General features: G+C 40.1%; 1 protein-coding gene across 1 annotated transcript in view; it reads right to left on the bottom strand.

The window, feature by feature from the left end:
- tenm1 (teneurin transmembrane protein 1) overlaps window positions 1–27,337 on the bottom strand; it is a 244,532-nt gene that overhangs the window by 199,842 nt on the left and 17,353 nt on the right. Inside the window, exon 2 of the mRNA XM_036937297.1 lies at window positions 8,426–8,699. Within this exon, the coding sequence (XP_036793192.1) occupies window positions 8,426–8,642 (217 nt within the window). The 5' untranslated portion in view covers window positions 8,643–8,699. The remainder of the gene's footprint in view (window positions 1–8,425; window positions 8,700–27,337) is intronic.

Raw genomic sequence — 27,337 nt, 5'->3', positions numbered from 1 at the left:
GATATCCCTCTAGTGGTGTGGGGGCTGTGCTTTGGCAAAGTGGGTGGGGTTATATTCTTCCTGTTTGGCCCTGTCCGGGGGTGTCCTCGGAGTGGGCCACAGTGTCTCCTGACCCCTCCTGTCTCAGCCTCCAGTATTTATGCTGCAGTAGTTTATGTGTCGGGGGGCTAGGGTCAGTTTGTTATATCTGGAGTACTTCTCCTGTCCTATTCGGTGTCCTGTGTGAATCTAAGTGTGCGTTCTCTAATTCTCTCCTTCTCTCTTTCTCTCTCTCGGAGGACCTGAGCCCTAGGACCATGCCCCAGGACTACCTGACATGATGACTCCTTGCTGTCCCCAGTCCACCTGGCTGTGCTGCTGCTCCAGTTTCAACTGTTCTGCCTTATTATTATTCGACCATGCTGGTCATTTATGAACATTTGAACATCTTGGCCATGTTCTGTTATAATCTCCACCCGGCACAGCCAGAAGAGGACTGGCCATCCCACATATGCTCTCTCTAATTCTCTCTTTCTTTCTCTCTCTCGGAGGACCTGAGCCCTAGGACCATGCCCCAGGAATACCTGACATGATGACTCCTTGCTGTCCCCAGTCCACCTGACTGTGCTGCTGCTCCAGTTTCAACTATTCTGCCTTATTATTATTCGACCATGCTGGTCATCTATGAACATTTGAACATCTTGACCATGTTTTGTTATAATCTCCACCCGGCACAGCCAGAAGAGGACTGGCCACCCCACATAGCCTGGTTCCTCTCTAGGTTTCTTCCTAGGTTTTGGCCTTTCTAGGGAGTTTTTCCTAGCCACCGTGCTTCTACACCTGCATTGCTTGCTGTTTGGGGTTTTAGGCTGGGTTTCTGTACAGCACTTTGAGATATCAGCTGATGTACGAAGGGCTATATAAATACATTTGATTTGATTTGATTTGATGATCTCCAATTTGGACTCATCAGACCAAAGGACAGATTTCCACCGGTCTAATCTCCATTGCTCATGTTTCTTGGCCCAAGCAAGTCTCTTCTTCTTATTGGTGTCCTTTAGTAGTGATTTCTTTGCAGCAATTTGAGCATGAAGGCCTGATTCACACAGTCTCCTCTGAACAGTTGCTATTGAGATGTGTCTGTTATTTGAACTTTCTGAAGCATTTATTTGGGCTGCAATCTGAGGCTGGTAACTCTAATGAACTTATCCTTTGCAGCAGAGGTAACTCTGTGTCTTCCTTTCCTGTGGTAGTCCTCATGAGAGCCAGTTTCATCATAGCGCTTGATGGTTTTTGCAACTGCACTTGAAGAAATTTTCAGTTCTTAAAATTTTCCAGATTGACTGACCTTCATGTCTTAAAGTAATGATGGACTGTCATTTCTCTTTGCTTATTTGAGCTAACTTTCCATAATATGTTTTTTTTTACCAAACAGGGCTATCTTCTGTATACCCCACCCACACACCTTGTCACAACCTAACTGATTGGCTCAAATGCATTAAGAAGGAAAGAAGTTCCACAAATTCCACAAATGAACTTTTAACAAGGCACACCTGTTAATTGAAATACATTCCCATGAAGCTGGTTGAGAGAATGCCAAAGGTATGCAATGCTGCCATCAAGGCAAAGGGTGGCTACTTTGAAGAATCTCAAATATAAAATATTTTTTGGTTACTACATGATTCCATGTGTCATTTCTCAGTTGTGATGTCTTCACTATTATTCTATAATGTAGAAAATAGTAAAAATAAAGAAAACCCTTCAATGAGTAGGTGTGTTCAAACTTTTGACTGGTACTGTATGATTACAGTGGAAGTAACAGATCCAACACTATTGGTATGCACTCTACTTGGTTGAGTAATAACCTGAGTCATATTCAAGGCAATAGTCACAGTTAGAAGCATCCTCTTGAGAGGACAGCTAGTTGCTAACCAGTCAATGTTCAGGTCACCCAGGAAATAGACATCTCTGTTAATATCACACACATTATTAAGCATTGCACACAGATTATCCAAATACTGACTGTTAGCATTTCTTGGCCTACAGCAGCCCCCCAAGACAAGAAGCTTTAGATGAGGCAGTTGAACTTGCAACTACAACACTTCAACAACATTTGACATGAGATCCTCTCTAAGCTTCACAGGAATATGGCTCTGAACATACACAGCAACAGCTCCCCCATAGGCATTCCTGTCTTTTCTGTCGATGTTATATCCCTATATTGCTACTGCTGTATCATCAAATGAATTATCTAAGTGAGTTTCAGAGATTGACAGTATATTAATGTTATCCGATGTTAGCAAGTTAATGATTTCATTAACCTTATTTATGAGGCTACATATATTAATATGAACGATTCTTAGCCCTTTCCTTGGTAGCTTATCGAAGATAGACATAATATGGAGACAAAATAAATATGTGTGTGATGTTGGACTGAAGTTACTGACCCTGAGGCTTGGTTCTCTCATTCCTCCCGGGCCTTTGGGAGTGAAGGTGGACAACGAGCCTGTTGTAGCAGATGTAAGCACTGTTCCCATGCTCTCTGGCAGCTTTCATAGCTGGGATAAGTTCTTTCCGACTCTGGCGCACAGCTTCAGAGAAGTCCTTGTTGAGGAAGATGTTGGTTCCTTTCAAGTTCTTGGCTCTCTCCAGAACAGCCATCTTGTACTTAAACCTCAGGAACTTAACCACTATTGGCCTGGGTCTGTCACCTAGGAAGGTTACATATTTTCCAGACCAGTGGACGCGCTCAACATCAATCTTCGTAGGATCCATTTACAGCTTTTCAGTGATAATTTTCCTTACTTTCTCATCAGACTTGGCCCAGTTCTCATGTGAAAATGATGGTATGCCATCCACAACAATGTTATTCCTCCTGGAATGTCCCTCAGATCAGTGGTCACCAACCTTTTCTGAGTCATGATCACTTCCGAGGTCGAAAAGCAAGCCGAGATCTACAGCTCAGATATGTTTTTAAACATGACGTATGATTTTTTTTTACATTAACCTAATATAAACAGTTGTGTGGGAATTAAGTTTGTGCAGTAGGCCTAATACATTATACACTAGGCTACCTGGTTAGGCAGTTAGCCTAGTTGTTAGAGCATTGGGCCAGTAACCAAAAGGTTGCTAGACTGATCACGTCAGTGATCTTCAGGTTGGAAACCCGGTGCAATTGCCCCATTCAATTGCCCCTGTTCAAAAATATTTTTCACAGTAGAATCTCTTTATATTCCTTGTTCCCAGTTGTCTAGAAAACACTGAAGTCAGAAGATGGAGATTTCCGAGTTCTCAGTTGTTTTAAACACGGGTCTTAGCAGAGGGAGGGAGAGAGCAGCAATTGTGCGCCACCTCAGGATCAAACCCGGATCTGTAGTGACGCCTCTAGCACTGTTATGCAGTGCCTTAGACCGCTGCTCCACTCGGGAGGCCCAGTGCAAGTGGAATTAGGGAGATGTGAGTTTTATGTTTTGTAATAGTGATGAATTTTTTTTTAACATGAACTCACTCATAAAAACAGCAGCTTTTTGCTGTATTCTTTAACAGTCTCTCTGTGGTCATGGTTTTATCAGTTATTCAATATTGTGTAGGCTAGTATCAAACTTTGCTGTGGCCGGGGTCATGGAAGCTCTATAGGCACCTTCATTTGAGCTACCCGATTGGCTAGTGCAGTAGGCACACTCTTTAGCCACAGATCTCCCGGTCTGCCCGGTAGGTGGAGTTAGTCTTTTCATACAAATGAAATGGTTCAAAATAGGAAAACTTTGCTTACCCAGTGCGCAGGGCTTATGAATCAAGTGCACCTACCACCAACAGCACAACACAAAAAAAAGGTGCACAAGCCTTTATCGTTGGCTTTTTTACAGAAGTTTGGTGATCAACTAGGAATGCCTTGAGGAACGATCAGTCGATCGCGATCGACCGGTTGGTGACCACTGTCCTAGGTAGTCTATTTTCCCAGTCATTGATAATGATCAATGACTTTCGTTGATAATGATTCACAGATGTCATCTCAAAAGGACTTACAGTTTATTGTCATCTTGCTGCAAGTCTATTTCAGGACCTCCACCTCTCTCTGTGAAGGAGGATCAATCTTTATCAACATTTACACTGCTGAGCATGAAATGACCTCACCTTAGAGATAATTTGTGATAAAGACTGGGTCAAATAGCTAAACCAGAATAAAATATAACAGAGTACCTTCACTTAACCCTTACACACAAAGATGAACTGTACATTATCTAATTAGATTATATTATCAAAACTATACAAAGAGTGATATGTAAATTATTGCAGATACCTGAGACCTGTTATACTGTATAGTGATACAAAAAAATTATTTAATTAAATATATTGATCATTAAAAAAAATACACTACCTGTCAAAAGTTTTAGAACACCTACACATTCAAGGATTTTTCTTAATTTTTACAATTTTCTACGTTGTAGAATAATAGTGAAGACATCAGCAATATGAAATAACACATATGGAATCATGTAGTAACCAAAAAAGTGCTATACAAATCAAAATATATTCTATATTTGAGATTCTTCAAATAGCCACCCTTTGCCTTGATGACAGCTTTGCATTCTCTTGGCATTCTCTCAACGAGCTTCACCTGGAATGCTTTTCCAACAGTCTTGAAGGAGTTCCCACATATGCTGAGCACTTGTTGGCTGCTTTTCCTTCACTCTGCGGTCCGAGTCATCCCAAGCCATCTCAATTTGGTTGAGGTCGGGGGATTATGGAGGCCAGGTCATCTGATGCAGCCCTCCATCACTCTAATTCTTAGTAAAAATAGCCCTTACACAGCCTGGAGGTGTGTTGGGTCCTTGTCCTGTTGAAAAACAAATGATAGTCCCACTAAGCCCAAACCAGATAGGATGGAGTTGCTGCATAATTGCTGTAGTAGCCATGCTGGTTAAGTGTGCCTTGAATTCTAAATAAATCACTGACAGTGTCAACAGCAAAACACCCCAACACCATAACACCTCCTCCTCCATGCTTCACGGTGGGAAATACACATGTGGAGATCATCCTTTCACCCATACCGTGTCTCACAAAGACATGACGGTTGGGACCAGAAATCTCCAATTTGGACTCCAGACCAAAGGACACATTTCTACCAGTCTAATGTCCATTGCTCATGCTTCTTGGCCGAAGCAAATCTCTTCTTATTATTGGTTTCCTTTAGTAGTGGTTTCTTTGTAGCAATTCGTCCATGAAGGCCTGATTTAGACAGTCTCTGAACAATTGATGTTGAGATGTGTAAGTTACTTGAACTTTGTGAAGCATTTATTTGGGCTGTAATTTCTGAGGCTGGTAACTCTAATGAACTCTGCAGCAGAGGCAACTCTGGGTCTTCCTTTCCTGTGGCGGTCCACAGGAAACTCTGGTTTTTGTGACTGCACTTGAAGAAACTTTCAAAGTTCTTGAAATGTTCCATATTGACTGACCATGTCTTAAAGTAATGATGAACTGTAATTTCTCTTTGCTTATTTGAGCTGTTCTTGCCATAATATGGACTTGGTTTTTTACCAAATAGGGCTATCTTCTGAATACCACCTCTACCTTGTCACGACACAACTGATTGGCTCAAACACATTAAGAAGGAAATTCCACAAATTAACTTTTAACAAGGCACACATGTTAACTTAAATGCATTCCAGGTGACTACCTGATGAAGCTGGTTAAGAGAATGCCAAGAGTGTGCAAAGCTGTCATCAAGGCAATGGGTAGCTGTTTGAATAATCTCGCTTTTTTGGTTACTACATGATTCCATGTGTTATTTCATAGTTTTGATTTCTTCACTACAATTCTACAATGTAGAAATAGTAAAAAGAAAAGAAAAACGAGTAGGTGTTCTAAAACTGTACATTTTAGGTCAATTGGTTTAGCAACAGTTTTAATGGATTTGTCAGGGCTGCACAATAATCAGATGTAGATCAGAATCCTGTGTGACTAGATTCAGTAATATCTGCCTGTGGCCATGGTGTGTACACAACACTGTGGTGCGGCTTGCATATGGAGAGGTGTCGTCTTTCTTTAAACTGCTCTTGAGAATCCCTCACCAAGGTGACTTGCCTGACCTCACTCTCAAGTAATAATCTCTACACTAATTACGCCAGTCAGGAACCCATGTCCTTGACCAATTTCTTGTCAGTGAATATCTCTCTACGACCTCCTGCCCCTTAAAATCACAGCCGCGAAATGGAGGCACCAGCGGAAAATGGACACATAAATGAGCACAGAGAATGTTCTCCTCTCCACGAAAGGGGCTGAAATCCTGTGCATACTGTTTTGCTATCAATCTGTTCAGGTTGAAAAAGCTGCTGCTCCGAGCAAATGCCATTTGTTCATTTTATGCAGTTTCCAAGGTAACCAGAACAAAATGTTTTGTTCAGTGTATAATTTGAATACCGCAATACATGGGAGCATAAAGCTGATTTGAGCTCACATTTGCAGTTAAAAACAAACCAATAGATGAAAATATGTATTTTCATCATTCGCATAGGTTTGAAGGTAAATCTAAAGAAAAGAAGATACTACAGTATAAAGAGGATCATTTGATTAGAAATATGTCACTGTTAATCATATCAATGTGAGGGATATGAAGTTCAGGTGTTATTCATAGGTATGTAAAATGTGCCTTCAAATAGGCAAGTACTGTATGTGAAATAAATATTAAGTGTTCTCTTTAGAAAGTGTAAAATCATCATTTGAATTAGAAATACCTACTCTAATCTTCTAATGATCAATCACTGATAGGCATCATTAGAGAGGATCCTCATATAGATTATAATGACATCATGGTCATTATACCAGACTCATAGTTTCAGCATGACTACTTTGTTCTCCAATTATTCTCTTCAAATGATATCCCAATGATCAAGGAATGTGTCATGTCAACTATATGTCTGTGTTTGTTCCAGGACTCTATGAGAAGAGACAGAATAGGGTTAGAAGAACTCGTATGTAAAACCATAAGAAGAGCAACACTGATCAAAGTAAAACTACAGTGGTACAAGTGTACTATCACCATTAGGATAATGTTCTACGGTAATCTGTTTTCGTCCATCTTCTGCACCTGTACATACTTATGCCCAATAACCTTAGCTTTCGTATAGGTCCTATGTAGAATTGCCATAACATAAAATATACAACTGTTGTGAGGAAAATCTTACAGTAGCTCCTATAAATCTTTGTTTTCCAATGACACTGCCGTTTCTGATTGTGTTGTTGCCCGAATCTCACAACCGCTTGTTTTCCCCCCGATATCAGTATTGGCCATCACAGCCAAGAAAATATTGGTTTTTGTCCCAGATTTCTCTTATCTGGGCATCCCTAGTAACCATGAATCTTTGACAAGTAATAAAGCAATATGGAAATGTAGGAAATTACTCTTACCTTATCAAATGTCTTATCAAATTAGAAATGAGTCTATAATAATTTCAAGACCTATAATGTGTATTGTGAAAGGTAAACATTCAACCAGTGGTTTAGATGGGACCTGGAATAACCTCCTTTAATCTCCATAGTGGTATTTCATGTCTTCCTGAAGCAGACCAGACCCTGTGACATTTTCATGATGAACCATCAAAAGACAGTGATGACATACTGCACAATGTCTCCAGTGAATAAGGTAGATAACAATGTAGACTGCAATGGAAAACGGAGTAAAAACATCTCCACTCAAACCATTCATAATTCTTTGAGTTTTGACCTTGATTACATTGTTTTCTTATTCTCATTTCCTAACGATAGATGTGTTTAGCGTGGATGAAATAGAGGTGTGATTGTGTTATTTTCTACGGAGAAAAAGTAAATTCAAACCTAATTATACAACCCCTCCGCCATACACATCCCACCCACCAAACCCCAACACAGCCCTAAGGTGTTAAAAAGCTCCTATGTGTGACTGACTAGGAAACAATTGATGGAATAGCTGAATTACCTCTAATTCACATTTTTTGCAGCAATATACAACCCGAGTCTACCTTCCACATTAGAATGCAATACTTCCATAGTCACTGCAGCAGCAGAGCAGCGTTTTCATACATTTACCAGGGGATATGTGGATACGGAAACATGAGATTATGAAATTCATTCTGCTAGCTGCAAAGTCATGATAAGCTGCAATGTCTTATCATGCATACAATCAGTTATCCAGTCACACTGCATTTACCTGTTTCCCCCTGCAACCTCTCTGCCATTTTGACTTCATAACTGACCATAACCTGTGTGCAGGGAAAACTGATTAACCTGGAATGTCAAAACTGGAACTTGGGAGTTTATCAATAACTCAAAAATGGAACAGGCATTTACATAATAAATGCCTCCATTGCAGTTACCAATTCAAATGAATTGTTATTTCAATTCAAATACTATTTAACCATCTCACTTTGACTGGTTAAACTTGTTTTTGGTTCGTGGTGTTATGCCGTACCTCCAGCGGGCTCGTCCACTGTTTTCCGCTTGGCTCTGTGGCTGTTGTAGTTGAGTCTCATCTCCTGGCCGTAGTCGGGCAGGGTCTCTCGGGATGTGTAGGATTTGCAAAGGTTCCTACCATCCTCGCTTTCGTCTGAGGAGCTGGTGTATGCAAGCTCCATCTCATTCCGGGCCTTGGATAATGATTGGTAAGGCTTACAATCCATCTGCTCCATGCCTGGCAACGCTGAACCAAGCTCATTCAGTCATGGGATCCACAATGCAAGACCAATCTGGAGGGAGAATGAGAGTGCAGACAGAGTACAGATTTAGAACAATTAATATACCTCACACATGGATAATGTTGTGTCTCAGTATTGTGAGAAAAAATACATCACTAAAAAGTAATTATTTGGATATTAGTGTCCTTAATCAACATGTTCCTGTTCTAAGGGATTGCTGCTGGGTGGTGTGGTAGAAGATTGAGTTGCTTTAAGAGACACAGGGGAGGAGGAGCCGTTGTAGGAACAGATTGAGAGATAACTTTAATTTTCAACAGAATCTGATGGACTGCTATCAAATACGATGACATAAATCATGTGGTGAACAATGTAGTTCTTGCATCCTAGAGCAATGTCTTCCTACACACTACTTAAAGTGCCAATATATAACTTTTTGAGCGACCTGACTAAATTCACAGAAATGATTATAGATCTATCATTCTAGTTGAAAGCAAGTCTAAGAAGTGATATAACTGTTCTATGTGTGCTATTCCTATGCTTTCCATTCTTACGTTTTGTTTTCGCATCTTTTACTTTCGGTTTTATACACCAGCTTCAAACAGCCGAAACAACAATATTTTTGTTTATGGAAAATATATTTCACAGCGGTTTAGATGAAACAATGATTGTCTACACTATACTAGCTTATTTTGTTACATAAACTGAAATTAGCCGAAATATTACAGTTTTAGCAACCAGGAAATGGCGGAGTGATTTCTGCATAGTGCAACTTTAATATAGCAGGGTTTGAATTCTCAATTGTATCCTAACATCACATCCTGATACCTGGCACTATTTTTAGAATCAGTGTTTAAAATTAGCATTATCCAGTAGAAACATAACAGTAGCACAATGATGAATGCTGTTATTTTGCATCTGAGTTATTTTGCATCTGAGTTCTAGTGCAGTTCATCACAGCACAGTAGTGTTTTGCTGTGTAGTGTAAAGCACATTGGTAACCTTGACATGAACCCGTCTGTTCTGCCCTGAGCTCTGCTTGGGCTGACATTTCTATCATTGCTGCCTGACAGCCACTAAAACTTGGCCTTGACCCAAACACTCGCCCCGTGAAGCAGAGAGTATTGTCTTCACCCCACTGTGCTTCTATCCTCTGGGAACAGACAGGTAAAAACTTCCCATATTACACATTTCAGCAAGAAATCAGAAGAGGCTTCTGACAAAGTTTGCCCTCTGACATTTGTAATCTTTAACAGCATTCAAGACAAATATGACAATCAAATGCTCATTAGGCTGTGTCATTTTTACCCGGCTTGTGGTAAAAGGTTATTAATTGCAAGTTCAGTACATATCTTGCTTGACTAATTGGCAGTTGAAAGCATTTTAATGGGCCATTTGTATTCTGTGCTGTGGCCAGCCCCCTGGCCGGACAAGGCTGTTCTTCTGTGCGTGCAGAGGTAATTACTCAGGGTAGGTGTGGCTGGAAAATGATGATTGGGGAGTCAGCACCACCAGTTGAAAAAAAGCTGTTTTTTTGTGAGGTTACTATATAGACTATACGGTAGTTCAGTTCAGGGCTTTAGACACACGTTGCCCACCTCCCTGTGTTTGTTTTATCCAGTTGTGGGAGTGTTTGCATTGTTTATCAGAAACGGTCATGTTTCTGCAAATGATGCCTTTATTTTCATAAACACGTTCATTTGTGGTCATTGTTTGTCTATTTGAGCAATAGTATTGCCATCAAAGTGTATAATCAGAAAGTGTACAATTAGAATGACCCTTTTTGAATGTAACGGCTGTTGGATGAAGGAGAGGACCAAAGCGCAGCGTGGTACAGTAAGTGTTCATCTTATCGAATGAAAAAACTGAACACTAAATAACAAACAACAAAGAAACAACCGAAAGAGTTCTGTCTGGTGCAGACACACAAAGACTGAAAATAACCACCCACAAAACACAATTGAAAACAGGCTACCTAAATATGGTTCTCAATCAGGGACAACGATTGACAGCTGCCTCTGATTGAGAACCATACCAGGCCAAACACAGAAATAGAAAATCATAGACAAACTAACATAGATAACCCACCCAACTCACGCCCTGACATACTAAAACAAAAGAACTAAGGTCAGAACGTGACATTGAAAGGTGTAAGGGGGATACCTAGTCAGTTGTACAACTGAATGCCTTCAACTGAAATGTGTCTTCTGCATTTAAACCAACCCCTCTGAATCAGAGAGGTGCGGGGGGATGCCTTAATCAACATCCATGTCTTCGGCGCCCGTGGAACAGTGGGTTAACTGCCTTGCTCAGGGGCAAATGACAGATCTTTACATTGACAGCTCAGGGATTTGAATCAGCAACCTTTTGGTTACAGGCCCAGTGCTCTAACCACTAGGCTACCTGCCGAATGGTCAGGTCCTTTTAGCATGTTTGTGGTTAGATTATGGTTTACAGAAACCGTTAAAAAAAAGTTGCATGTTTTAATCATGTCAGGGAGAATTTTTGCATTTTAGCTAGCCCTAACCCTTACTTTTTTCCTAACCTAAAATTAATTATCCTAACCTGCTACCTTTATTCTCCTAACCTGCTACGTTTATTCTCCTAACCTGCTACGTTAATTCTCCTAACCTGCTACGTTTATTCTCCTAACCTGGTACGTTTATTCTCCTAACCTGCTATGTTTATTCTCCTAACCTGCTACGTTTATTCTCCTAACCTTCTGCGTAAATTCTCCTAATCTGCTATGCAACGTCACTTCTATCCGTAGCTGTATACCATCTAGTCAAAACCTTTTAGCATGCCTGTTCTCACATCTCCTCATTAAGGATTAAGGTAGAGATTTTTGTCTTGGTAACATGATGTGACTAGCTATGCCATAATATTTAGATGCTTGAGTTTATGGGCATTTTGCCTGTTTGAGGCTATTTTCGCATTTGTCCGCCAGTTGTGGTAATATTGCTATTGGCAGTTCCAGTTATGATTTAAAAAAAAATGTTAAGTATTTTTGTTATCAACTATTTTCATAATTTCTTAAAAATACATATCTGATTCAGTCTTCTACCAGTTCTACCACTCCTACCACCTATTGTTACACCTGATCCTCTGACTCTTCTGCTGCAGCTCCACACCAACTAAATAGGCTGCCCTGTTCTCTATCATGAGGTTAGAGACAGTTAATGGACGCGTTGTGTACACCAACTGGTCGATCGCGATCAACTGGTCGATTTCCAAGAATATTCCTAGTTGATCACCAAACATTTCTGTAAAAAACAACAACGATAAAGCCTTGCGTTCCTATTTCATTTGATTTGTTTCATGCTGTTGGCGGTAGATGTACTTCATTCTGCAGCCCTAGCACCAGGAAGGCAAAGTGTTTCCATTTTAAACCATTTCATGTGTCTGAAGGTAGAACTCCACCTACCCAACAGGCCCAGAGAGCAAATCAAGTGCACCTATAGGCCTACTGCAGTCATTCAGATAGCTCAGATCACAGTGTCTGCACAGTTTACTCGATCCATAGACTGTAAAAATAAACAGTACATTTGATACTGTGAGATTTAAAAACCTTTAAATCCATGACTAGAGAGAGACTACAGCAAAGAGCTACTGTTTTTATCAGTAATTCCGTAATTAAGTTGTTATTTAGCACGGTCAACACTGTGTTCAACACTTCTTTAAGCCATAAAATACCAAAGTGTTCCGATAAGCTTGTGTTGCTATTATTAGCGGCTTGTGTCTTTTTTAATAACGAGGAATATTTCCCTTTCTCTGGTCATAGGAGTAACAACATGGATTGGTGCATGAGGCAGAAATGCAGTGCCACTTGTTTCGCCATCAGCTGGAAGATTGTGTCCTCCTTTCTCAGAGGACAGAGGGACGGGGAGTCGGGAGAGAAGCAGCCTCACCGATCCTCCCTCCCTTCAGACTGGCCATCAGTCCAGCAACAAACAAAAAAAATATTATGCTCACAAGTAATACAACAAATTATCTATTACCAGTGTGATCATATACTGTACCTATTTTTTTTTAAATATCATTTCTAAATCATCTGAGAAGAACAACACTGGCAGGGCTAATCAAGCATAGCAATTCAAGTAGGCCTATAGCCTACTGCACAAACCTTATTGCTACAAAACCTTTTTAATTGTTTAATGTTGCATAGGCTTATGTAAAAAACTTTTTTTTTAGAGGTAGATCTTGACTTGCATTGTGACTCAGCAAAGGTTGGTGACCACTGGTGCACACAAATGGCACTCAAATTAATTTATTTTTTAGAACTTTCATTTAACTAGGCAAGTCAGTTATGAACAAATTCTTATTTCCAATGACGGCCTACCCCGGCCAAACGCGGATGATGCTGGGCCAATTATGTGCCGCTCTATGGGACTCCCAATCGCGGCCAGATGTGATACAGCCCAGATTTGAACCAGATTTGAACCAGAGACTGTAATGACACCTCTTGCATGGAGAAGCAGTGCCTTAGACCACTGCGCCACTCAGCTGCCCCAAAACCACTTCCTCTGACCAAAAACAAATAAGTGGTGGCTACCGCATGCAAATACAATCATTTATTTGTGTACCTTCTTAACTAAGATATGGATCTGTTTATTCTTACGAAAGAAACTTAGTGGATACAGTAATATAGATACAACCAACATGTGCCGAATGTGCAGACAAAAAAATCACAAGAACATCTTCATAGTGAGATTGAAAGAGTTCTCGATATGATCAATAATACAAAAATGTTACATATCATAGTTGAATGTATTAAATGACTCTTGGTGAAAAAGGAACAATAATAGCAGACGGACTTAATCCAGTGCAAAGTTCATAAGGCACAACAAATCCAATCAAAAAGGTTGATATTCACAACTTATTTTTCACACTCAAAAATCAATATTATTCTGTAAATGTCATTCAAATCAGCAGAAATAGAAAATATACATTTCCCCATCTCTGAAAGGGCACATGCATAATGTAGCACCGGGAAAATGTTACATTTTATCTTTCTTCTAAGCAACTTGCAATTTAATTACGCATTCCTAAAATAACATTGTGTTAATATTACAACCCTTGCATTTTATGAATGTGAATCATGTTCCATTTGGGAGACGATCAGTCTTATTTCTCTTACAGTAAATATCCCTTTTTTTCCTAATGTTCCATAATGATATTGGTTGATAGTTGCACCATAATTGCAAACTATACCATTTGTCTGCTTGGTTAAGACTGCTTAGTTCTACCTTACCTCTCTGGTGCTTAACAAAATATTTTTTGAATGCAGAGGTTTAATGGGAGCATATTGGGGCTAAGGCAGTGTCTTCTGATGAGCACCAAGTAGCTTTTAATGAGATGATTACGGTTTTTGGAAATAAACCACCAAGTGGACACACAAATCATTCAGAGTAACACCAGCCTGCACAACACACAGTCATTTGCTCATTACCCATGGGCTTTAACAGGATGAATGTTGCTGTACATCTATTTGTGGTCCATAACCTTAGAATGCGAAAGCCTGTGCCATTCCGGAACACTCTTAACATTCCAAAGCTCCATGACAAAAGAATCAGTACCACTGTAGAGGGAGTGAGAGTAGAATAGGCATACTGCTACGAGAGAAAAAAAAAGACAAATATTTGATTTCTTGTCTTTTCCGTACAAATACAATATCCTGCCTTGGTGTCGTACACTACAGTATTAAGTCCATTAATCAAAGGCTGTTTGGTTGTTTGGTGCCAGTTTGTCATGCACCATGATCCTGACTGCGCCATCCTGGGACTCGGCAGGGTAAAGTGCTTGGTGTTAATTGGGTAGCTAGGTGGGGAGATACAATATTCAGATGAAAGTCCCCCGTCGAGTCTGGGAAAGTCTGGCTGGTCGGTCCAGCATGGGCACACCAGCCACAAACTTCATTACAGTGCTACAGGCATGCCGTAGGCACTCCTTGCCTCAATCTCTGTCATAGAGATTCTCTGAAGTTATACCTCTTCTTCCAACTGAGAGAGATCTGTCATTGTCATTGCTCTATACAGTATGCATCTGGTGGTGAGTGTTTTCTACCCTACTGTATTTTCACCCCTGCTCATTCATTCCCTCACATAAGCACTGTTCCTAGGTCAGGGTTAGTATGTACCCAAAGGGATTGGTTTGAGCGCCTCGAGCACACAAACCTATCACTTAGAATGTATGATGTAACTGATTCTTGTGTGAACTGAAGATGTCTTCATAGACATACATAAAAAATACTTGTATGTCTACATCACCGAAGAACTATCATGGTCCAAACATACCAAGACAGTCGTGAAGAGGGCACAACAAAACCTTTTCCCCTTAGGATTTGGTATGGGTCCCCAGATCCTCAAAAGGTTCTACAGTTGCACCATCGAGAGCATCCTGACCGGTTGCATCACCACCTGGTATGGCAACTGCTCGGCATCTGACCGTACGGCACCACAGAGGGTAGTGTGAACGCCCCAGAACATTACTGGTGCCAAGCTTCCTGCCATCCTGTACAATAGGCGGTGTCAGAGGAAAGCCCAAAGAATTGTCAGAGACTCCAGTCACCCAAGTTATAGACTGTTTTCTCTGCTACCGCATGGCAAGCGGTACAGGAGCGCCAAGTGTAGGACAAAAAGGCTCCTCAACAGCTTCTACCCGCAAGCCATAAGACTGCTGAACAATTAATTAAATTGCCACCGGACAATTTACATTCCCTCCCTTTTTGTACACTGCTGCTACTCGCTGTTTATTATTTATGCATAGTCACTTCACCCCCATAATAAATGTAAATATTACCTCAACTAACATGTACCCCCGCACACTGACTCGGTACCAGTGCACCCTGTATATACAGTGCCTTGCGAAAGTATTCGGCCCCCTTGAACTTTGCGACCTTTTGCCACATTTCAGGCTTCAAACATAAAGATATAAAACTGTATTTTTTTGTGAAGAATCAACAACAAGTGGGACACAATCATGAAGTGGAACGACATTTATTGGATATTTCTAACTTTTTTAACAAATCAAAAACTGAAAAATTGGGCGTGCAAAATTATTCAGCCCCCTTAAGTTAATACTTTGTAGCGCCACCTTTTGCTGCAATTACAGCTGTAAGTCGCTTGGGGTATGTCTCTATCAGTTTTGCACATCGAGAGACTGACATTTTTTCCCATTCCTCCTTGCAAAACAGCTCGAGCTCAGTGAGGTTGGATGGAGAGCATTTGTGAACAGCAGTTTTCAGTTCTTTCCACAGATTCTCGATTGGATTCAGGTCTGGACTTTGACTTGGCCATTCTAACACCTGGATATGTTTATTTTTGAACCATTCCATTGTAGATTTTGCTTTATGTTTTGGATCATTGTCTTGTTGGAAGACAAATCTCCGTCCCAGTCTCAGGTCTTTTGCAGACTCCATCAGGTTTTCTTCCAGAATGGTCCTGTATTTGGCTCCATCCATCTTCCCATTAATTTTAACCATCTTCCCTGTCCCTGCTGAAGAAAAGCAGGCCCAAACCATGATGCTGCCACCACCATGTTTGACAGTGGGGATGGTGTGTTCAGCTGTGTTGCTTTTACGCCAAACATAACGTTTTGCATTGTTGCCAAAAAGTTCAATTTTTAGTTTCATCTGACCAGAGCACCTTCTTCCACATGTTTGGTGTGTCTCCCAGGTGGCTTGTGGCAAACTTTAAACGACACTTTTTATGGATATCTTTAAGAAATGGCTTTCTTCTTGCCACTCTTCCATAAAGGCCAGATTTGTGTAATATACGACTGATTGTTGTCCTATGGACAGAGTCTCCCACCTCAGCTGTAGATCTCTGCAGTTCATCCAGAGTGATCATGGGCCTCTTGGCTGCATCTCTGATCAGTCTTCTCCTTGTATGAGCTGAAAGTTTAGAGGGACGGCCAGGTCTTGGTAGATTTGCAGTGGTCTGATACTCCTTCCATTTCAATATTATCGCTTGCACAGTGCTCCTTGGGATGTTTAAAGCTTGGGAAATCTTTTTGTATCCAAATCCGGCTTTAAACTTCTTCACAACAGTATCTCGGACCTGCCTGGTGTGTTCCTTGTTCTTCATGATGCTCTCTGTGCTTTTAACGGACCTCTGAGACTATCACAGTGCAGGTGCATTTATACGGAGACTTGATTACACACAGGTGGATTGTATTTATCATCATTAGTCATTTAGGTCAACATTGGATCATTCAGAGATCCTCACTGAACTTCTGGAGAGAGTTTGCTGCACTGAAAGTAAAGGGGCTGAATAATTTTGCACGCCCAATTTTTCAGTTTTTGATTTGTTAAAAAAGTTTGAAATATCCAATAAATGTCGTTCCACTTCATGATTGTGTCCCACTTGTTGTTGATTCTTCACAAAAAAATACAGTTTTATATCTTTATGTTTGAAGCCTGAAATGTGGCAAAAGGTCGCAAAGTTCAAGGGGGCCGAATACTTTCGCAAGGCACTGTAGCCTCATTATTGTTATTGTGTTACTTTCTATTATTTTTTATTTTAGTCTACTTGGTAAATATTTTCTTAACTCTTCTTGATCTGCACTGTGGTTAAGGGCTTGTAAAGTAAGAAGTGAACAGTAACCACCACACTAGAGGCAGATCAGTTGCAAACTGTAGAAACACCTGCATGTGTGAGAAAACATTAGCTACTTTAATTAAAACATTTCAAAAGAGATGCATCATAAGGTTTTTGATTTGAAAATGTCCTTCCCAGATTATGCAACACAGTAGAATACTAAGGATGTGCATCTTTCCCTTTCAAGACGATTATATATATATATACATGGGCTCCGATACGATACAGGAACGATACGCCATAGTTTGATTCAGTGCATTTCAGTTTGGTTAGCAAAATAATCAATGTGATTCAGTTCGATGCGATACAATACAATTCGATAGACTAACATTTGCTGCATAAACACATTAATTTTCCATCATAAACTAAAATCTGCTGCTGATGGAGCTCATGAGCCGGGGGGGGAATGGGTCAATATACATGTACAGTATGTTGTGTGTGTGTGTGTGTGTGTGTGTGTGTGTGTGTGTGTGTGTGTGTGTGTGTGTGTGTGTGTGTGTGTGTGTGTGTGTGTGTGTGTGTGTGTGTGTGTGTGTAACTGATGTACACTACCGTTCAAAAGTTTGGGTCACATCAAATCACATCAAATTGACCAGAAATACAGTGTAGACATTGTTAATGTTGTAAATTACTATTGTACTGTAGCTGGAAAAGGCAGATTTTTAATGGAATATCTACATAGGCGTACAGAGGCCTATTATCAGCAACCATCACTCCAGTGTTCCAATGTCACGTTGTGTTAGCTAATCCAAGTTTATAATTATGTTAGCACAGCTGAAAACTGTTGTAATGATTAAAGAAAAAATACAACTATCCTTCTTCAGACTAGTTGAGTATCTGGAGCATCAGCATTTGTGGGTTCGATTACAGGCTCAAAATGGCCAGAAACAAATAACTTTCTTCTGAAACTCGTCAGTCTATTCTTGTTCTGAGAAATGAAAGCTATTCCATGTGAGAAATTGGCGAGAAACTGAAGATCTCGTACAATGCTGTGAACTACTCCCTTCACAGAACAGTGCAAACTGGCTCTAACCAGAATAGAAAGAGGAGTGGGAGGCCCTGGTGCACAACTAAGCAAGAGGACAAGTACATTCGAGTGTCTAGTTTGAGAAACAGAAAAGTTTAAGTCCTCAACTGGCAGCTTCATTAAACACCAGTCTAGGCTTACCTTCAAACTCAGTGCCTCTTTGCTTGACATCATGGGAAAATCCAAATAAATTGAAGACCTCAGAAAAAAATGGTAGACCTTCACAAGTCTGGTTCATCCTTGGGAGCAATTTCCAAACGCCTGAAGGTACCACGTTCATTTGTACAAACAATAGTACGCAAGTATAAACACCATGGGACCACGCAGTCGTCATACCACTCAGGAAGGTAGACGTATTCTGTCTCCTAGAGATGAATGTACATTGGTACAAAAAAGTACAAATCAATCCCAGAACAACAGCAAAGGACCTTGTGAAGATGCTGTAAGAAACTGGTACAAAAGCATCTATATCCACAGTAAAACGAGTCCTATATCGACAAGGAATGGGACAAAATTCACCCAACGTATTGTGGGGAAAGCTTGTGGAAGGCTACCCAAAACATTTTACTCAAGTTAAACAATTTAAAGGCAATGCTACCAAATACTAATTGAATGTATGTAAACTTCTGACCCACAGGGAATGTGATGACAGAAATTGACATTTCACATTCTTAAAATAAAAACTGAGTTTGCATGTATTTGGCTATGTTGTATGTAACTTCCGACTTCAACTCTACATGCAGTTCAACACTGAAGGAGAGGATGCATCAGTTGTCACAAAATATGACATTTTGGGGGGGATGGTATAAAGAATCTAATATGAGCAAAACATTTATATTTATATTTTGGGTTTTGGGGTCCGCAGACCGATGCACTTGTATCTTAAACATTTGGGGACCGATGCGTATCAGTGAATCCTTACATCCCTATAGAATACATTAAAAAAACACTTCTCTGCAAGTTATTTATCTTAATAGGATGACCAAATATCCACCCATTGCCCGCTGTCATACTTCAAGGTAATGATCCAAGATCAACAGTTAGATTTTCTCCCCCAGCTCAGTGATGAGAGAAATATCAGCAAAGTAATATCATTTTTCAGAATGTAAATCCAGCAGGTGACAGACAGGTCCAGAATTAACTACACTACAGGCTTTATGGCTAGCTACCTCCATCCCTCCATCCCACTTTAACATGCCCCACATAGACCCACTCTCCTGGGGAAGCACTAAGCTGGCATGACCCACCTATCCATCCACCTCCCCCAAGCCAGAAATACTTAGTGAAGGCAGACAGCAAAATGAACTTAAAAAGCAATGATTTTTATTTAAAAGATGAATAATATAAGACTGACAATTCACAAAAAAAAGAGGTCCTCCACAGTGTATCTGTGTTCCTGGCAGTAATCCCACCAAAATGTGAACCATTTCAATTATTCATAGATATTATGAAATGTCCTATCCTGTAGCTTTTGTGGAGTCATATGACAACTGAATACACTTACTGTAATAGTGGGCCTTGGTAAGACTAGCTGCACACGCACAGAAAACAGAAAACAAGGAAAAAGGATAAAATCCTTAAAAGCAGGGCTCTGACTGAAATGGCAATGAGGTTCAGACTAAACTCGATTCCCCTGTGACTCTTAATAGAAATTACTGATTTAACGACTCACGCACGTTCATAGAGCTTGGCATGGACCACAGAGAAGGATCCTGACTAATGTGATCATCTATACTTCTTGACCTCCCCAAGGGAGAACAAATGCATTTGTATACACTGCATACTGTTTAGATGACAAAGCCAGTAAAACAACAGTGAATAGCATTATGCTCCCTTTAGTAAGCCTTGGTACAATATGGAAGGACAAACTATAGACAACAATGGTTCTTAAAAACCATATTGAACAACCTCTGCAAACAATCGAGGATGGGCTTCCTCCCCCAGTCATAACCTACTGGTCAACAAAATGTAGAACAAGGCAGACCATCCCCCTGTTGTTGAGGTGTTGGCCAAATACAACCCCTTATATCAGACTTCTTATTTTAGTGCTCAGATATACAACAATGCCTTACAGGGAGAACTGTATCCCTGGGCTTCCATCCGCTTAACTCATAGGTGTACAGGTAATTGCGAAAATAAAGGAAACATTGGGCCACCACAAGCCAGATCAGCTTCAATGCACCTTGGCATAGATTCTACAAGTGTCTGAAACTCTATAGGTCATTATCAATTCAATGTCACAATACGGTGCAGAGCGTTCGATTTGGCTGCAAAAAGATCACAAGCTCCACTAAAACCCTGTGGTAGAAAAAAGTACCCAATTGTCATACTTGAGTAAAAGTAAAGATACCTTAATAGTAACTCAAGAAAAAGTCACCCAATACAATGCTACTTGAGTAAAAGTCTAAAAGTGTTTGGTATTAAAAATACTTAACATTCAAAAGTAAATGTAATTACTAAAATATACTGTTGAAGTCGGAAGTTTACAAACACCTTAGCCAACTACATTTAAACTCAGTTTTTCACAATTCCTGACATTTAATCCTAGTAAATATTCCCTGTCTTACGTCAGTTAGGATCACCACTTTATTTTAAGAATGTGAAATGTCAAAACAATATAAGAGAGCTTTTATTTAGCTATAAGAGCTTTTATTAAGCTATAAGAGCTTTTCTTTCTTTCATCACATTCCCAGTGGGTCAGAAGTTCACATACATTCAATTAGTATTAGATAGCATTGCCTTTAAATTGTTTAACTTGGGACAAACATTTCGGGTAGCCTTCCACAAGCTTCCCACAATAGGTTTGGTGAATTTTGGCCCATTCCTCCTGACAGAGCTGGTGTAACTGAGTCAGGTTTGTAGCCCTTCTTGCTCACACACACTTTTCAGTTCTGCCCAAAGATGTTCTATAGGATTGAGGTCAGGGCTTTGTGATGGCCACTCAAATACCTTGACTTTCTTGTCCTTAAGCCATTTTGCCACAACTTTGGAAGTATGCTTGGGGTCATTGTCCATTTGGAATACCCATTTGCGACCAAGCTTTAACTTCTTGACTGATGTCTTGAGATGTTGCTTCAATATATCCACATAATTTTCCTACCTCATGATGCCATCTCTTTTGTCAAGTGCACCAGTCCCTCCTGCAGCAAAGCACCTCCACAACATGGTGCTGCCACCCCTGTGCTTCACGGTTGGGATGGTATTCTTCGGCTTGCAAGGAATGTAGTGAACTAAAAGTAGTCAAAAATATTTTAAAAATAGTAAAGTACAGATACCCCAAAAAGCTACTTAAGTAGTACTTTCAAGTAGTTTTACTTAGGTACTTTACACCACTACTAAAATCATTAACAAGTATGTTCCGTTTTCAAGGGATTGTTAAATAAATGTTATAATTATTTTATTATTCCACATTTACCTCTCTGAGCCCGACGAGCAGGCTGAGATATGATGTGGGATGGGAGCCTGCCGACCCAACCGGGGCAAGGAAACCTCTCCAAACAACTAAGGCGTGAAAGCCCGGAGACCCAGTTGAGGCACCCCCAGTTCCATCGGCGGCAGCACCCGGACCCGACGTCACCAACAAAACAAAAACCTCCCTGATGCTTCATATAGACGTGTCAGCATTCTGTGAGGATCGACGCTGGAGACGAGAAGCATGTACATGGAGTGAATATTTAATACATGTCCAGGCCCGTCTGAAGTTGCTAGAGAGCATTTGAATGATCCAGAAGAAGATTGGGAGAATGTCATATGGTCAGATGAAACCAAAATAGAACTTTTTGGTAAAAACTCAACTCGTCGTGTTTGGAGGACAAAGAATACTGAGTTGCATCCAAAGAACACCATACCTACTGTGAAGCATGGGGGTGGAAACATCATGCTTTGGGGCTGTTTTTCTGCAAAGGGACCAGGACGACTGATCCGTGTAAAGGAAAGAATGAATGGGGCCATGTATCGTGAGATTTTGAGTGAAAACTTCCTTCCATCAGCAAGGGCATTGAAGATGAAATGTGGCTGGGTCTTTCAGCATGACAATGATCCCAAACACACCGCCCGGGCAACGAAGGAGTGGCTTTGTAAGAAGCATTTCAAGGTGGCCTAGCCAGTCTCCAGATCTCAACCCCATAGAAAATCTTTGGAGGGAGTTGAAAGTCCGTGTTGCCCAGCAACAGCCCCAAAACATCACTGCTCTAGAGGAGATCTGCATGGAGGAATGGGCCAAAATACCAGCAACAGTGTGTGAAAACCTTGTGAAGACTTACAGAAAACGTTTGACCTCTGTCATTGCCAACAAAGGGTATATAACAAAGTATTGAGATAAACTTTTTTTATCTCATTTTGTCTGTCATAGTTGATGAAAATTACAGGCCTCTCTCATATTTTTAAGTGGGAGAACTTGCACAATTGGTGGCTGACTAAATACTTTTTTGCCCCACTGTATGTGCATTCGCACACATGCACACACAGACACTGAAGCAGTAAATAACAGTAAATGTAAAAGCCAAGCTCGGGGTCAACTAAGAATACCTCTTTGCTCTTGGCAATTTTCCATGGTGCTGAAGAGCAAGTGCCTCAACATTAATCTTTTTAACTTGCAACAAGGAGTAGAATTTGTATGTAATATCATGCAAAAGATATGACAGTGGGGCCAGAGAGCAAAACATAGCCTCTGGGAATGAGGAGAGGAAATGTCAACTACCTGTATATTGTTTTCCATGCTTGCTGTTAGAAAGTGGTACTCACATTTTAAACAAATCTGTCAAGAAGGCATAGTATGTTATCACATTTTGGGACTATTCAAATAACGCACAACATCATCTAGGTTTTGAAACAAATACTCACATTTTTACTTATACATTTTTCTCTGGTTCAAAAATATTTGCAAGTATTTCCTTAGGCATTGTGTATTTCCTTTGGCTCAGTGTTATAATGCCAACTTTACCAAAATGCTGCCTGGTAGCTATCTATTTCTCCAATTAGTTCACTATTTTGCATTTCAGAATCAAAGTGATGAAATAAACAGCTGTGGTTTCAGTGTTCCCATAAATACTCTAATTGCAACTATAAGGTCAACCCATTAGATTACATTATATTAGGAGCATTACACACTCTACAGAGGCGGTGTTATTTACAAATGTAGACTGGCCAAGCCATGTCCTAACAAGGAATGTTGTGGTTCCTCTCTTTCCTGTCTCTTTTTCACAATACTCTCCCTCTGGGTTCACAGGTTGTGTAGATCTGCTCATGCTGGCCCCTCTGCGTCAAGCCCATTTGGTGGCTTGATGTTTCTCTTTGATATGAGACCTGAAAGCCTGCCCTTCACTAAAAATGAAAGAGGAATCTTTGAACATTTGAACGTTTTTTAATAGATAGCCCCAGGTTGGCTCAGTTCTCTATGATGCACCATGTCATCTGTCTGTGGTGATTTATCTACACTGACATGAATATATTTTAAAGCATGAGTTTTCTGTTTTTAATTTGATGTCTCGTTTTGCATGTTATGGAATACATATCATTTCTGACATGTGTCAAGACAAATATTACAAAAGCCATGTGATACAGAAGCACAATGATGCTAAATAGCTTAGTTCCACTTGGCTGACATGGTCTACATTGAGTGTGAGTAGGCAGTAATACTATGTGATATTAACAACATACTCCAAATCATGTTTTGCTCTCATTCCTTGATTGATTGGATGATGTGTTCTAGGTGGAGTTTCAGGAAGACATGTTGGATTATTCATTATAAAGCAAACCTGTTCTGTTCACATGACCCCAAAAGCGAGACTGTCAAATACCTTCATAATGCTTGCCAGTGTTCTTGACTTACAGTACACACCCCTCTTTGGATAACAGCAACAGCAACATCACTGCCTCCCCAAGAATGCTATAGCATACCTATAGGTCCGTGACTGCCTTCCACAAAACCAATTACTACTCACTGACAGCGTGTTCCAAAGAGGGAAACCTTCCCTTGTTAGCCCGGATGATCAAAGTTTTTTCCCAATGATTTTGGACACACGGTAAAGAACCTACAGGCCACTGAATCATTACCATAATTCAAAGTCTTTAATCTTCTCTTAACAGTGCACATCAAAGTAGTTTTCAGCCTCAGCCTCTAGTAAAGTGCCAACATGACAAGGAGCAATATGACAGATTCTCTCAAACTCACTCTGTTGTTTAGCTATTTATTTGTCTATTTTAAACAGACCCAAAATAACATGGGCTGTCACTTAGGGATCTACAATAATCAATGATGATTAAAGAGAATTACCCACCTCATTGGTGACCACTGAGCGCAATTATGTAAAATCTGCCAGGAACATCATATAACACCCATGCAGTGTGCTGGAGGTATGCACCTGAGGAAAATCACATTTAAATTCACATTGGTACTCTTGATTTTTACTGAAAATAAACCTAGGATATAGGCCTACTACAAGTCCCACGGAGAGCATTGGTTTTGTAGTGGGATCACCCCACAATTACATCAACATATCTCCTGTTTCCCATTTGTTCATGGAAACAACACAATAATAACCAATACAAAAATGCTTATGAATTCCAGAAGTATACATATAATAACTAGGGGTTAGTGTATTTTATACAATTTAATAACATTAATAAACAACAAGTTATACAAAACGTTTAGCCTGTTAAAGGTAGTTTCCAGCCCCATGACTTACAACATAGTTGTCCCAAAATGTTGTCATCAGGGATGGGCAACTCCAGTCCTCGGGGGTCGAAGTAAGTGTCACATTTTTTCTGTATCCCTAGCAAACACAGCTGACTAAACTAATTGCATTCTAAAATGAAGATTATGATTAGTTGCTTATTGGACTCAGGTGTGTTAGCTGGGGCTGAGGCAAAAGTGTGACACCAATCAGGCCCCTGAGGACTGGAGTTGCCCATCCCTGGTCGACATTATTGTATTCATATGTCCATCTAATGATGGTGTTCTCCATGAGGCACAGCAAAACAACACCCCACCTCATTAAAAGATGATTTAGAGAAAACGTATACATGATAGAATAACTTTAATGGTAATAGAGTTGAAATACAGCCAACAGTCTCCCAGAGGAGATGCCAGTAAGATCCACAGCTCGCCACACATCACTGCCTCCTTTCAGAAGAAGCTAATTATTCCAACACTGTAGCAGGTTGTGTATCTTGTCAATGTCCCTATGTGTATTCACGGCTGACACCAGGTACTGGTTGGAAATAAATAACTGGATCTGATAGTTTGGTGAGAACAATTCCTATTGATTTTAATGTGAGATCCAGTCAGAAATCCATTACTGATAGAGAGTGAACTGAAGGCAGTAGATGCACTCAACAAATGTACCTTTATTTAACTAGGCAAGTCAGTTAAGAACAAATTCTTATTTCAATGATGGCCTACCAGGGAACAGTGGGTTAACGGCCTTGTTCAGGGCAGAACGACAGATTTTTACCTTGTCAGTTTGGGGATTCAATCCAGCAACCTTTTGGTTACTGGCCCAACACTCTAACCACTAGGCTACCTGCCGCCCCAAATGACAGTCTCAGTTGACAGTCTCAGTTAAACACATGAAGCAAAACTGACCAGCTCTTACAGTACCACACACTACCTACTACTATCTTCTCACTGTTCCTAGTTGCCTAATAATGGCCTCTAAAACCACCAAGAAACAACATATTAAAATAAGGAATAGGCCACTGTCCTCTGCATCATTTAAAGGGAAATTAAGCTCAAGTCATACAGTAGGGTCGTTCCACCAATTCGGTGCCTTTTGAGAAGAGTAATGTTTGATTTCACCCAATTTTAACATTCTGTCATAAAGAGCTCAACTTCATAAAAAACATGTTTTACGATCTGAAGAGGATGAATAAAAATGACTATAGTAAGTGCCTATAATTGCTAAATAAAGTAACAGGGTTGATGATTTCTTCTTAAATCAGCCATAAATCCCCATATGACGGGGGAATGGAAGCTTGTTGTGTGCAACAGGAAGAGGCAATTGAATGCAAGCTTCACAAAAATATATATATGTTGTTAATTAAAGGCCCAGTGCAGTCAAAAACGTAATTCCCTGTCTTTTATGTATTCTTCCACACTATAAGGTTGGAATAATACTGTGAAATTGTGAACATTGTGATAATGCCCTTTTAGTGTAAAAGCTGTTTGAAAAGACTGCCTGAAATTTCTGCCTGATGACATCACCATGTGGTAAATTGGTTAATAGACCAATAAGAAAAGAGACCTCCAAACCTCTCTGCTAATAACAGCTAGTGTAATATGTGTAACCTGTAATAGTGTAACCTGTTGAATGTTAATGTTAAGTGGATGGCCGTATAAAACATATCTTCATGAGAGGGCCATGAACAGTAACTAGTAATACCTTATACTTTTTTGGGGGAATATGTTATTTATCTATGATTTATATGTACATTTTGCACTAGTATGCACTGCTATAGTAAATAGTATGAAAAATAGAATATCGTAAATTTCCTTTTGAAATTGTATATGCTATGAACATCCTACCGTTGAAAAAAAGGGGGAATAGGGCTTGGCATTTTTTGTTGATAATCTACATATACTCACAATACATTTTACAGTTGACATGCTATAAGATTTCAGCTGCCTTATTACTGTAATAATGTTTTATATAACTAGTGGTCAGGAAAAATCTGTGAACTTGTGTTGGCTCACAAATTTACTGATTCGTCACGATCTCAGCTTTCGTCTAATATAACATTTGTCCCTCTGTGATGAACACAAAATGGTTTTGTTTCACATCTTCAAATTGTGTTTGAGTTGTTTTTTTATTAAATTTGATATAAATCGATGTGTGTTTGTCATAGAACGATGTGAGACTCTCAGCTTTGCAGCATTATGCAGCTTGTGTGCCTGAGATGTACCGTTCCTCCACAAATTGACAGTCCAATCAGCGAATGAGCGTTAAGGCGGTACTCCCGAGCCTCCAATGGCTGTGGATATGTAACCTGATGCCCCAGAGTAATTTGAGGTCAACTGAATTGAAGCAGGGAAGCGGCAGAACTGCAGTGAAGCGATTTGGCCTAACAGA

The sequence above is a fragment of the Oncorhynchus mykiss genome, chromosome 12, assembly GCF_013265735.2.
Source record: "Oncorhynchus mykiss isolate Arlee chromosome 12, USDA_OmykA_1.1, whole genome shotgun sequence".
Taxonomy (NCBI): Eukaryota; Metazoa; Chordata; class Actinopteri; order Salmoniformes; family Salmonidae; genus Oncorhynchus; species Oncorhynchus mykiss.
Note: the sequence above shows the minus strand (reverse complement) of the source record. Positions and strands in the feature narration are given on the sequence as shown.